This window comes from Eulemur rufifrons, chromosome 30, assembly GCF_041146395.1.
Source record: "Eulemur rufifrons isolate Redbay chromosome 30, OSU_ERuf_1, whole genome shotgun sequence".
NCBI classification, from domain to species: Eukaryota; Metazoa; Chordata; class Mammalia; order Primates; family Lemuridae; genus Eulemur; species Eulemur rufifrons.
This window is the reverse complement of record NC_091012.1, coordinates 59,076,271-59,090,938: the sequence shown is the minus strand read 5'-3', so window position 1 is coordinate 59,090,938 and position 14,668 is coordinate 59,076,271. Positions and strand designations below refer to the sequence as shown.

The 14,668-nt window shown below is 40.8% G+C and overlaps 1 protein-coding gene across 1 annotated transcript in view; it reads right to left on the bottom strand.

Moving 5' to 3' along the window:
• The window catches only part of TRPC5 (transient receptor potential cation channel subfamily C member 5), a 143,381-nt gene extending 130,338 nt beyond the window's left edge, over positions 1-13,043 (bottom strand). Inside the window, exon 1 of the mRNA XM_069463649.1 lies at positions 12,666-13,043. Coding sequence (XP_069319750.1) covers positions 12,666-13,043 — 378 coding nt within the window. The remainder of the gene's footprint in view (positions 1-12,665) is intronic.
• Between the last annotated feature and the right edge of the window lie 1,625 nt (positions 13,044-14,668).

Sequence of the window (14,668 nt, the reverse complement as noted above, 5' to 3'; positions counted from 1 at the left end):
CATAGTCCAGGCTCATGATAGATGTTTAACCCTTTTGGTAATGCTCCTGCCTCTGCCTCTGCTTGAACATGTCCTGTGGTGATATGCCATTCCTTTTCTCCCCAGTGCTGAGATTATGGTTCTGAAATTAGGTGGCCATATTTCCTTCTTCCCCATCAAACACTACCAGCACCCACAGGCTGCTTTCCCTAGTCTGGAACTCTTTATTAAGAATGCTTTCCTGAGCAATGATGTGGCATACAGTAGGCAGTGAGGACATGCTCCTTCCCCTTTCTCGACTCTATCTTCAGGGTAGTGGCAGTGGTGGCTTCAATTTGGTAGTCAACATGCAGCTCTTTGTCTGTTCCCAGGACATACAAGGGTTAGGAGACAGCAGCCCAGGTCAAGACTCATGTATCCTCAGTGGAGGCCATCGTCCTGGAAGAGAAAGTGGCACTCCTGGCAGGTATGCATGCCTATGGAGGATGAGGGGTGAGGCTGTGATCACTCTGGAAGTAGCCAACCACTTGCTACTGTCGTGTTTCCATTTTCATCTGTCTCAAGACATTTTAAAATTTCCTTCTTAATTTCTTTTTTGCCCCATTTCGTCTTCAGTAATGTATTGTTTAATTTCCATGTATTTGTATAGTTTCTAAAGTTCCTCTTATTGTTTTTTCTTTTCTTTTCTTTCTTTTTTTTTTTTTGAGACAGAGTCTCGCTTTGTTGCCCAGGCTAGAGTGAGTGCCGTGGCGTCAGCCTAGCTCACAGCAACCTCAAACTCCTGGGCTTCAGTGATCCTACTGCCTCAGCCTCCTGGGTAGCTGGGACTACAGGCATGCGCCACCATGCCCGAGTAATTTTTTCTATATATATTTTAGTTGGCCAGATAATTTCTTTCTATTTTTAGTAGAGACGGGGTCTTGCTCTTGCTCAGGCTGGTCTTGAACTCTTGACCTTGAGCGATCCACCTGCCTCGGCCTCCCAGAGTGCTAGGATTACAGGTGTGAGCCACTGCGCCCGTCTTGATTTCTAGTTTTATTCCATTGTGGTCAGAAAATACTTTTTTTTTTTTTTTTGAGACAGAGTCTCACTCTGTTGCCCAGGCTAGAGTGAGTGCCGTGGCGTCAGCCTAGCTCACAGCAACCTCAAACTCCTGAGCTCAAGCGATCCTCCTGTCTCAGCCTCCCGAGTAGCTGGGACTACAGGCATGCACCACCATGCCCAGCTAATTTTTTCTATATATATTTTTAGCTGTCCATATAATTTCTTTCTATTTTTAGTAGAGATGGGGTCTCGCTCTTGCTCAGGCTGGTCTCGAACTCCTGAGCTCAAACGATCCGCCCACCTCGGCCTCCCAGAGTGCTAGGATTACAGGCGTGAGCCACCGCGCCCGGCCAGAAAATACATTTGATATACTTTCATTTTTTAAGAAATTTGTATAGACTTGTTTTGTGACCTAACATATGATCTATCCTGGAGAAAGTTCTATGGACTAATGAGAAAAATGTGTATTCTGCCATTATTGGGTGAAATGTTCTATAAATGTCTGTTATGTCTATTTGGTATAGAGTGTGGTTTAACTCTGATTTTTTTGTTGATTTTCTGTTTGGATGTTCTATCTATTACTGAAAATGGGGTGTTGAGGTCCCCTGCTATTATTGTATTGCTGTGTATCTCTCCCTTTGGATCTAATAATATTTTCTTTATATATTTGGGCATTCCAATGTTGGGTGCATATATATTTACAATTATTTTATCTTCTTGTTGAAATTGATGCCTTTATACTTATATAATGACCTTCTTTCTCTTTCTACTGTTTTTGACTTGAAGTCTATTTTATCTGATAGCTACTCCTGTTCTTTTTTGGTTTTCCTTAGCATGGAATATCATTTTCTATCTCTTAACTTTCAGTCTATATGTGTCTTTACAGGTGAAGTGAGTTTATTATAGGTAGCATATAGTTGTGTATGTGTGTATATATGTGTGTGTGTGTGTGTGTGTGTGTGTGTTTTATCTATTCAGCCAGCCTATATCTTTTAATTGGGGAATTTAATTGGTTTATATTAAAGGTCATTATTGATAGGTGAGGACTTACTCCTATTATTTTGTTATTTGTTTTCAGGTTGTTTGTATGCCATTTATTCTTTTGTTATTGTTTATCTTTGTGATTTTGGTGGTTTTATGTAGTGATAAGCTTTGATTCCATTCTCTTTCTCATTTGTATACCTGCTGTCATTTTTTTGTGTGTTTATTATGGGTCTTACATTAGTAAGTCTTATATTAATATTTATAATACACTATTTTAAGCTGATAACTACTTAACACTCATATACAAATACTCTAAACTTTTACCTTTCCCTTAACTTATAATTTTGTTGCCTTAATTTTCATGTATTTATCTTGTGTGTTCCTTTACATCTCATTGTACCTATAACTATAATTAACCATTTTGGTTTTTAACTTTTATTAGACATTTGAAAGATTATATGCCACTCTTACATTTATGAAGTATTCTGAATTTGATAGGGAATTTACCTCTATTGGTACTGAATTTGATTTTGAATTTACTTCTAATAGTGAGTTTTATACTTTCGTGTGCTTTCACGATGGTAGTTATCATTGTTTTGCTTCCAGGTATAGCATTCCCTTAAGCATGTTTTGTAAGGCCAGTCTAATGGTGATGAATTCCTTCAGCTTCTGCTTGGCTAGGAAAGACTTTATTTCTCCTTCATTTCTAAAGAATAGCTTCGCTGGGTATAGTGTTCTTGACTGAAAGTTTTTTCTTTTAGCACTTGGAATATATCATCCCATTCTCTACTGGCCTGCAAGGTTCCTGCTGAGAAATCTGCTGGTAGTATAATGGGGAGTCCCTTACATGTGATAACAATTTTCTCTTGCTGTTTTTAGAATTCTCTGTCTTTTCCTTTTGAAAGTTTGACTATAATGTGCCTCAAAGAGGACTTTTTTGGGTTGAATCTCTATTTGGGGCACATAGAGCTTCTTGAATATATATGTCCATATCTATCCCAAGACATGGGAATTTTTCAGCTATTATTTCATTGAATAGGTTTTCTAAGACTTTTCCTATCGCTTCTCCTTATAGAATTCCCATAATGTGGAAATTTGTTTGCTTAATGGTGTCCCATAAGTCCCATAGGTGTCCTTCATTCTTCTTAAATTCTTTTTTCTTTTTATTTCCATCTAACTGGGTTATTTCAAAAGACTGTCTTCAAGTTTAGGAATACTTTTTTCTGTTTGAGGTAGTAGTCTGTTGTTGAAACTCTTAATTGTATTTTTTATTTCATTCACTGAATTCTTCAGCTTCAAGATTTCTGTTTGGATTTTTTTTATGATATCTATCTTTTTGTTGAATTTCAAATTCATATTGTTAATTATTTTCTTGATTTCTTTGAGTTATCTGTTTTCTTTTGTATCTTGCTGAATTTTCTTATGATTGTTATTTTGAATTCCTTTTCAGTCATTTCATAGATTTCCCTTTGGGCTCTGTTACTGGAGAATTATTGTGTTCCTTTGGAGGTGTCATGTTTCCTTGTTTTTTCATGTTTCTTATGTCCCTACATAGATATCTCTATATCTAGTGGAACAGTTGCCTCTTCCAATTTTATAGAGTAGCTTTTGTAGGGAAAGATTTTTTTTTTCTTTTAAATGGGTCTTAGAGTGTCAGTTTGGTAGGGTGCTTTGGCTTTGGTTCTGGGTAGGCACAGCAGTGTAGTTTCCATGTAATTTTTCCAGCTGTAATCAATGTCAACAGTGTCTGCAAGTGCCTAAGTGCCCTAGGCTACAGGTGTTTGTGGAGCCAGTGTTGTGACTTTGATGGGGGTGATGCTGCTAGGTCAGCCAGTCCTCAATCCCTAAGGGGCCCACAAAGCATGGCAGTTCCACCAATCACTGGGGTGGCTTCCCCACTGTGCAGGGCTACCTGTTCCTTGAAGTGCAGGGTACCATATGATCTTGGGTCCTGCTGTTCTGCTTTGTCTGGACTCTGAGTAACCAGGGTTGTCACATTGCAGCCACTTGTGTAAGTACAGTACAATGATGGTGGGGCTCCAGGGACAGGGAAATGCAGTGGCTATTGGCCCCCAGAAAAAGATGCCCTCTGGAAGTGGCTCTAGTCTCAAGATAGTACCATGGGGGAGGGGCACTATGTGAGCTCTCTCTCTGGAGCAGTGCAGCCACCTGGACTGCAGGCAGCTCCGGGCTCAGTGTCTGTGAGAACTGAGGACTGTGAAGACTGTGGGACTCTGCTATAGCAAGGACTGCAGGTGTCCATGGCAATAATGCAAACTGCTGGGGATTGTCTGTTTACCTTTTCCCCACAATGAGAAGCCCTTCCTGGCTCTGGGCTGATCCAAGCTAGGAAGACAGGGCCACAGAGGCAGTGTGCTTTCCTCCCTTCTCTGTATGGCCATCCTGAGCTTCCGTGTTCCACAGGGATTTTGCCAGTCCCTTGCTGTATTCTGGTGTTCTCCTTTAGATACTCTAGTTGAAGTGTAGTTGTTTATTTGTTGTTTTGGCCCATTTTTGTCGGGGCAGGGAATGAGCATTAGGCACCTCTAGTCAGCCGTCTTGGTGATGTTACTTTATCTAATGACAAATTTCTTGAGGGCACTAACTATATCTTTCAATTTTATTATGAAGCATATGATTAGTACTCAAAATACTTATAAAATTGAATAGAGTTAATCATCTGCTGAAACTCTGTCATCAGTAAGTTGTTCTTGATAGACACTACTTGTAGCTGATTTGTTTATTTGCAACTTTGTTGTATATGTTTACCACTTCTGATGGTTCCTCAGAGGCAGAGTGGGGTAGTAGAAAGAGTGGCTTGGGAGACAGGAGGTATGTGTGTTAGTTCAGGCTTAGCTGAGTGATCTTGGACATGTCACTTCAGACCAAATGATCTTGAAATGCCCGACAATTCCGTTCTGTGAGTGAGTTAGGCCGTGTCTATTGAAAGTCAGCAAAGATACATGACAAGAAGTAACTTAGTTCATCAGTTTGGCCAGTATGATGCCATGCTGTCATTCTGTCCTTTTCTCCTAATTTAAACTGGCTGATTTATTTTCTTGACTTGATTGACACAATGCAATGTTTTAACATAGAACTTTGATTTTGGAATGGGAATCAAAGCAACTAATAGAATTAAAGCTGTTACTCAAATTATTAAAGAGATAAAGACCCAGTCTTATATTGGGTAATTCAGATAACACAGAGTTAATATTAATACTATTTTATATTAAGGCTAATAATATGGGTATCATATATTGAAGGCTATGTGAAACAAATTATACCAAGAATTAAAATTTAATTATCATTTAAGTCTCACAAGAACCCATGATGTAGGTGAAGTCATTAAACCCATTTTCCAGATAAGGAAACTGATACTTAAACAGGGTGAATGACCTTCCCAAGGTCAGTTAGTCTGAATTCTTAATCACTATGTGTTAGTGGGTACTTAATACATGTTTTGAATGACATTAGCCAGCAAGTGATGTCAGCCTGGCTTCAACTAGTAGAAGTATTAATAGGAGTAGTACTAGCTACCATTTATTGAGTACTTACTACACATCAGGGAATGTTCTTAGTAATATACATGTATTATTTCATTCAATTCTCACTGTAACTCTATGAAGTAGACTTCATTATTATTCTTAGTTACAGATGAAGAAACTGCTGAGGTTTGGAGAGATTAACTGACTTGTCCAAGGAAACACATCTGAAAAGCAGTTGACTTCAATGCCCATGGTCTTTCTACCAATACAACTGCCTATAAATAGCAGAGTGACTTCTATAATTTTCTCTTTTGCTTTATGCTTTCATCTTGAGTGTCTGAGACTCTTTGTGTTCTGGGCACCTTTTTCTGGGCCCTCAATGTCCCCCTCCACACTGTGCAATCTCAGTCTGAGATCAAGAATCAGAGAGGCAGAGTAAATGGAGTGTCCTGTTGCTGATTTTCTGTAATCTCAACACAAGCACTTATCAGTGTTGTTGAGATTTAATCTCTCTAGCTCATCTGTGAGACCAATTTTAATTTGGAGCCATCTGCCACAGACAAATGAGTAATTATGGCAGAGCTCAGAGGGGCGGGCCATGGGGAGAAGGTTGGCTTAGCCTCTTTCCGCCTGCCTGCATTGACGCAAGTGACCAAGAAAGAAAATTACTTGGGTGAGCTGTTGATGCAGAGGCCAGCAGATCTATTTTCCTGTTGCTCAAATCCTTAGACTCTAGTGCAAATGGAATGATGACTTTGAGGTTATACAGCTTGCCTGGCAGCAGAAGGGAGACCATTGCCATCAGGGTCAGGCAGAAGGAGGTAATCTGTGAACTGGGCCAGCTCCCTCATCAGCCTCTCCTCACTGTACTAGGAGTGCCTTGTGATGAGTACCGTTTGCCAGCTGGTCTCTCCACACAATATGACATGTTAAGTTAAACCAATGAAGTAAAGCTGAAAATAATAGTTACTGACTGTTGTCTAGCATTTTTTAAAAACTTTTTTTTTGTTCAAAAGACTTTGATATATCTTAATCTTATTTCTTCCACACAACAGGTCCCTGAATTAGGTAGGGTTAGATATTGTTAGGTTCATTTTACAGATGATGAAGTTGAGCTACAGAGAGATTCTGTAATTCACCATGCTAACCCTGTTAGCCACAAGCTAGCTAGCACCATGATCTCTGAATTAGAGTCTGTCACTATCTTCTAGGCCAGTAGTTTTTAAGCTAGGCTCACTCCTCAAGGGCCAAGAAGATATGAGAGAGAGAGAGAGAGAGAGAGAGAGAGAGAGAGAGAACAAGTGGGTTTTGGGCCCCAGCCTGCACTTAAAATAGGACAGCTGTGCTTGGGTCTGTTTGTTTCACATCTGAGTGGGATTTAATTTAATGAAAGACTCTGCTCCTGAAAATGTTTGAAAACCACTTGTTTAGACCAGTATTTCTCATAGACAGTGTAGTGGGTTGAACTGTGTCCCCCAAGAGGATATGTTCAAATCTTAACTCTTGGTCCCTGTGAATGTGACCTTTGCTGATGTAATCATGTTAAGATGAGGGCATCCTGGATTAGAGTGGACCCTAAATCAAATGACTAGCATCTTTATAAGAAAAAGGAGAGGGAAATTTGGATATAGAAACACAGAAGAAAGACACAGAGGAGAACTCTATGTAACAATGGAGGCAGAGATTGGAGTGACACAGCTATAAGCCAAGGAATGCCTAGGATTGCTGGCAACCATTGGAGGCTAGCAGAGAAGAATGGAACAGATTGTCCTTCCAGAATGAACCATCCACGCTGACACCTTCATTTCAGACTTCTGGCCTTGTGACCTATGAGGGAATAATTTCTTTTGTTTTAAGCCACCCAGTTTATGATAATTTGTTATGGCAGCCCTAGGAAAGAAACGCAGAGAAGTACATGGCCCTCTTACCTAAAACTAGGTGGAGGTGGGTTCATTAATATACTGATTTCAGGCCTAAACCCCAAGATTCTGATTCTGTAGGTATGTGATGGAGCTAAGGAGTCTGCATTTTGACAAGTTTCCCACGTGTATAACATTTGATTTTTGAGTTGATATTGAGCATACACAGAATACGAGTCTCTTCTCTGTATTGTGGCTGAATTTGCTCTCACTGCTGACAATGATCCTCTACTGCTTCCCAAAGTCAGTGGCCCAAAAGTAGCAAGAAAATAGATCAGAAATAGGCTGGCATTAGACCTTATGTTGTCAAAAATTTTTGAATTCTGAGACTAATCAAAGAGGGTTTTACCCTAAGGAATCACAAATCCTCCAGACTCAAAATCTACACTAAGGAAATAGGCCATGGTGGTTAGGAAGTGGGCCAAAAGGGTCAGATTACTGGAGGAACAAGAAGACCACAGAGTAACATACATACACACATACATACATGCATGCACACACACACATGCATGCACATGGACACACACCCCTGTCTAGTGCAGAAAATTCTACCTAATAAAATATCACCGTTTTTACTTTAAGATTTGGTCCCTATTAAAACTGCAGGTCTCTATATGAGGGTTGATAGCTGAAGCCAGTGTCAGCCATTTTTGCCTGGCCTCTGATCTTTATCTGAGAGAAGTTTTGATAGACTAGAAGGAGGAAAAGAGCACAACGGGCTGGGGTAAGAATGGAGCAGAGAGGGTGTTGCTGCCAGCCTAGAGCTAAAGTCCTTGCCCACTAAAAACAAGGAGGGCACTGGTTTATCCTCCCACAATTGATGGAGATCAGCTGTGCCCAGTCCCTTGGAGAGATAATGGAGGGCCTTGGTGAAAAAGGGCAGTTTGCTTGAATTCTGTGTAAGAAGAGGGACCTCCTGAGAGTGGCCTGCCCATCTCAACCCAAGATCCTTCAGGAGGCCTGTGTTTGCTCTCTTCCCTGATTGCTCCCAGGTAAACAAACCTTGTTTCTATCTCCCAGAAAGGCAGAGCTCCAGCACTGTGGTGGCCTGTTATTATAGTTACCGACATATGACTTATCACAGTGATTGTCAGAGCAAAGAAAGAAAATGAAATTTAGCAGAGGCCAGTGGTGGGGGTTGGGGGAGAGAGGAGAAAGGGAGGAGAAGGCCACTGAAGTGACTTGGGAGTGGAGCTGATGGCCCTGTGGGTTTGTGCGTACAGTGTGATGTCCAAGTATTGATAATGAAGGTCTTATATTGGCAGTGTGTATGATAGAGTCCTGATAAAAAACAACTGCCTGCCCCAAATAGCTTCGCTGAGGTTCCATACTCCTGAACCACAATTAGTGGTTCATTTTTATGAATTAAGTAAGTACTGCCTTTCCCCAGGGAAGGTCATGCCTTTGATTGCACTTTAGTATAAGTTTACCTAGTGCCTTACCTTCTGACTAAAAAAGCCTCAGTGTTTGCCAGAGCACTGAGGAAAGATGGTGGAAATGGGGGCCATCAAATAAGGACTTGGCCTACTTTCAAAACTCAGACATTATTATTATTAGCTTTTTTTTTTTTTTGGAAACTTCCCTGTGTTCTCCTCTTTCTCAAAGCAGTTATGAAGCTTAATGGGGTTGAATATAAAAGTCCAGAAGGTCTCGTTCAATCAGCAAGCCATGTACTTTTCTGGGAGATACACTTAACTCCTTCATGTGCCTCAGCAGATATTTTTATATATATATATTTATATATATATATATTTACATACTAGGTACTGGGTTAGGTACTGATGGGGGAAGCATAGATGCCATTAAGCATTAGATTTATGCCTCACATTCAAGAAACAATCTAGTTATAGAGATCATACATTTACACAAGTAGAGCTAACCAACAGTACAAAATGGTATGTGATTAGTGTCAAGTGAAGGGAAGAGCCAATGGGCTGCAGGTTCTCAGAGGTAGGCAAGGTCATATTGGAATACGGTAGCTAGATAAGCCTTAGTGAAGGCACATTAAATGACCCAAGCACTTAGAAGGGTTCTGGGGAAGTGAGGCACAAAGCAAATCAGTTTTGATGAGGATGATGAGATGGACTAAATAGGAAACATATTCACACCTCTCTGCTTTGCTATTCATCCAAATCCTTCAGCCTATCCTTTCCAGAAGGCTCATATATCCTCCATTGATTTACTCTGTCTCAGAACTCCTGTGCTGGGAGCCCTAAGACTTATTCAGACTGCCAGGGAAGTATTATTGCCTAGTACTTAAGAGGGTGGGTTCAGGAGCTAAGATGCCTGGGTTTGAATCCTGGCTCTGACATTTACTAACTATGATCTTGGACAATTGACCTAACCATCCTGTGACTCAATTTTTCTTATTAGTAAAATGGAGATGGTAATAATCATGTCTAGCTAACAGAGTTGCTAGAAGTATTAAATGAAGTAAGTCATGTGAGATGCTTAGCACAATGCTGGTTTTATATTACTTATTCATTAAATAAATTTTTATTGAGTGCTTGTGATGTTCTAGGCACTTTTCTAGTGATGTTCTAGAGCAGTGAAAAAGGAATACAAGGTCCCTACTCTCTTGGCACTGTGTTAAATGCTGATTGGGAAGAGGGAATTCAGGCCCTTTATTCAAGGAACTTTTAATATAATGTCTTGCTTTCTGCTCTGTCATTTACAATTCTTAGTCTGTAAGTTATCACTTACTTTATTTTCATTCCTTTTTGTTTAATTAGGCAAATATTAAAGCTATGAATTTCCTTTAAACTCAGCTTTGGCCATATTCCATAAGATTAATGTTGAGTGTTTGCAGTACCAATATTTTCTAAGAACTTTACAATTTTGGTTTTGCTATTTGCCATTTCTACTTTTTGTACTGAAGTATTCCATTTTTGATGATTCAGTATTTTTTTGTCCCTACTATGTGCCCAATGTAATGGTCCTAAAGAAGACAGTGAAGGGACCTGTCTGACCTGAAGGATGTTTAGAAGGGACTAGGAGAAGACAGGACTTGAAAATACCATTGCATGAAGATTATTGAATGCTAGGATTCATGGGTTGGTTTCTCTTCTAATGAGGAGACATTGTAGTTACTGTAAAGGGCTGGGGTATAGGAAATGATTCCCCAAAATATGGCACTTCAGCATGCTGAGTGCTTTGAAAATTAAAAGGCCTCAGAAATAAGCCTCATAACCAAGCTCTCTTTCTCTCTCTGACCTTTTTCCACCTCCCTGTCTCTCTGATTCTGTTTCTGAAGTGTCCGGAGGGACTGTCTGGCATTTTCTTATCAGACTAAGCTTCTTTCTAAAAGAAATGCAATTGTTTTTTAAGACCTCATCCCAAATAAATAAATTAAATAAAAAAAGACCTCATCCCTAGAAATCTCTTCAAATAACCAGGAAAGATTAGCCACCGGAAAAGATAAGTGACTAGGAGTCATCACCACGCCCAAACAGACTTTTCATCTATTCTTCTGAGGGAATTTGGGAGAGATTACCCGGGGAACTTTGTCTGCATAATAAGGCAACCTTTGTTCCTGTGCAGTTCTGGCCCTAAACTTCCCTTAACTTGTTATCATCTAGCTTCCAAAGAGGCTCATTTACGAAATAATGTCTGTCTCCTGGGTCCATACATCTTTCCCCTATGAAGAGAGTACTTAAGCCTCAACCATCTGGCCTTGCTTTGAGTCTCATACGCTGTGCATGGCTCCCATGTCCATATGCCTGTTAACAATTTTTTTATGCCTTTTGGTCCTATTAATCTGCCTACTGTAAGTTCATTTTTCAGCAAATCTTGAGAGGGCAGAAGGGAAGCTATAAAAGGATGGACAGGAATGATAGAATTGTTATTCTATTTTACTGAGAATAAACCAGCATCATTATTCAGGATTGCTTGAGAGAAGGAAAGAGGCTAGAGGCACAGAGACCAGTCAGAAGAGTTTTATGTTAATCTAGGACAGTGGTTCTCAAACCTGAATGTGCATCCGAATCCCCTGGAGGGCTTACTAAGGCATAGCTTGCTGGGCTCCACCCCAGAGTTTCTGATTTAGCAGGTGTGTAGTAGAGGCTTGAGAATTTGCATTTTTAACAAGTTCCAAGGTAATGCTGATGCTGCTAGTCCAGGGACTACACTTTAGGAACCACTCATGTAGGAGATAGATGAGAATCAGATCAGAGAGGTAAAAGCTGGGCTAAAGAGGAGAGAAAGTATGTAAGAGAAATTGGGGGCTGGGAGTTGTGGCTCATGTCTGTTATCCCAGTGCTTTGGGAGTCTGAGGTGGGAGGATCGCTTGGGGCCAGGAGTTTGAGACCAACCTGGGCAACATAGCAAGACCCTGTCTCTACAAAAAATACTTTTAAACAATTAGCTGGGTGTAGTGGGACATGCCTGTAGTCCCAGCTACTTGGAAGGCTGAGGTGGGAGGATTGCTTGAGCCCAGGAGTTGGAGGTTACAGTGAGTTATGATTGTGCCACTGCACTCCAGCCTGGGCAACAGAGCAAGACCTTGTCAAAAAAAAGAAAAGAAAAGAAAAGAAAAGAAAGAAAAGAAAAGAAAAGAAGGAAGGAAGGAAGGAAGAGAAAGAAAGAAAGAAAGAAAGAAGGAAGGAAGGAAAGGAGGAAGGGAGGAAGGAAGGAAGGAGAAAAGGAAGGAAGGAAAGGAAGGAAGGAATGAATTGGGAAGATTGGAAAGGAAGAAACCAGAGGGCTTGGGAATTGGACATGGAGGAAAGAGAGAGGGAGAAATCAAGGATGACTACAGAATATCAAGTCTAGGTGCCTTTGAGGATATAAGAATCACAGAAGCAAAAATCCAAACATCTAGGGATGGAACACAGCTACTTGACAGGTAGTGGGGAAATATGTGAGGCCCTATATCCATCTGCATCTGCACCATGGCACTCAAGTTTAAAGGTCTCCTGTCTTGTCTTCAGGAAAGAGATTGGTGAGAAGGAGAAACCCCAGATCTGTGTTTGATCTCTCCTTGAGTGGAGGAAGAAAATGAAGATAGACAACAGGGGTAGAAGGGTCTTGAATATTCTGCAAAGAGCACATCTTTGTGTTGTTAAGTATTGAATGCATATAGGCAAATACTAATAAGGAAAAGGCAAATGAGTAAAACTCAGCATGGGCCATGCAGGGTAGCACTTGGATACCACCTGAGATCACTGATACAATTTCCAAGATAGAGCTTCTCAATTCCAGACAACCTAACCTTCCCTAGTTTCAAGGCTTTTCAGCCCGTAGGGATTTCTCTTACCTGCCTCTCTCCACTGGGCCGCCTGTAGCTGAGCAGAAGCTCCACAGCACCCACCACTTCCTTGCGAATGGCATAGAGCAATGCATCGCCCACATACACGCTGTGGTTCAGCAGTAGCTCCATGATCTCCAAGTTCTCGTTCTCAATGGCAATAAGCAGGGCACTCCGGCCTAGAGGGTCCATGCAGTTGATGTTGACATTGTAGTAGATCTCAGCCTCCTGTAGGGCCTGCTTCACAGTGGCGTAGTCCCCCTTCTCCACAGCATTGAGAAAGGCCTTCTCCTCTGCAGAGAGCTCTGTCTCGGCCCTCACAATTTGCAGAGGAATACGGTCTCTGTATGGTGAGTAGTTGACCTTTTTGTAGTATAGTTGGGCCATGGTTCATAGCAATTTAGAAAGCTGAGTGAGGAGAGAGAGGAAGAACAAAGATATTCTTAGATAACTGAAGATCTCAAGTGGCTAGTTATGGAGGCAACTTTGCTAAGGCACTGGAAAATCCTGAACTGTTTTAATGATAATCTTTTTCCTCTTGCAAAGAGGTATAACAGAAAAAGCCCAGGATTTGGGTCAGAAAGACCTGGGTTCAAACCCTGATTTTACCACTTTCCAGTTCTGTGACCTTGGATAAGTTATTCAAGCCTTCTGTGCTTTGTTTATAATATTAATAATATTACCATCAGTTGTCAGTTAGTGACTGCTTACTGTGTGCCATGTCCTGTGCTAGAGAATAATTACTATCTCATAAAGCTATTGTCACAGTTAAATGAGACATACATGATCAAAGGGACTGGCACAGGGTAAACCTCTTAAGATATGGCACAACAAAGTTTTTTCCTTCCTTCCCTTCTGCTGCCTGACAATACATATGGTAATACTTCTGATTGGTAATGCAAAGTTGGAGCTCATTTTTGTCCAGCTTTCTTTGGGCTCTGGGTCTGTGCTAATTTTCAAGATTACATTTGCCACTGTCCCAGATGCACATCTTGTATTGAAATCCTATTTTAGTGCTAACTGAAACCCTGCTTCTTGCTGCTGCTCACTGGGGAAGAGGTATTTACTCCAATAGGCCAAAGCCATCTGTAAAAGATAAACATATACCCCCTCTGCCCACTCATGATTGTTTCCTCTGCCATTCCAAGCCAAGAAGCTAACATATCTGAGAATCTGTTTGATTTAATTCTGAGAAGTGAAGTCGGTTTTTTATGTACCATATCTAAAGCCAGATTACATTTAATGGAATTGATTTTAAAGTAAAAACCTATTTATTGAGCTCCTACAATGTGTTTAAACTTTCTCTGGGAGACCAAGAAAAAAAGACAAGTCTTTGCTTTCAATTGAAAATACAAAGCTCTTGCCTCATAGTTTACAGACCAAAGTCATGCATGTTCCTCATGGATTCTTTGTACTAGCCCTGTGATATAGGAATGCTGATCATCCCCAGGGGAGAAAAATGAGGCTCAGATCCATTGGGTGATTTGCTCCCCTCTCCCTCCCATCCCTGAGGCCTCCAGGGCCCTCTGGAGGCTGACTTAAGGGATGGACTCTTTTTAATGTCTTTCATCACTGAACTGTTTTGCCAGCAAAAGAGCTCCTTGTCTCATCTTCTGGATGCAAGAGAAGATGAAGACATGAAGTTCCCACAAACATTTACCTCACTCTTCCAGGTAATGAAATCCCTGCTTTGGCAGAAGGAGAAGCATATATTATATCAAGCGGCATTTGCAATTCATGTGCTTGTGATCTTCTGGGAAGTTAGTATTTGAAGATGAGTATTTTCCTGAACAGGCCCAAATGACAAATTTCTCTCTGCATTGAAATCTCAGGAGAGCAGGGTGCTGTTTGGCTGTCTCCAGAAGTACTGATATTTCCTTTCACTACTTTCTTTTTTCTTTTCTTTTTTTTGAGACAGAGTCTCACTCTATTGCCCGGGCTAGAGTGCCATGGTGTCAGCCTAGCTCACAGCAACCTCAAACTCCTGGGCTCAAGCGATCCTTCTGCCTCAG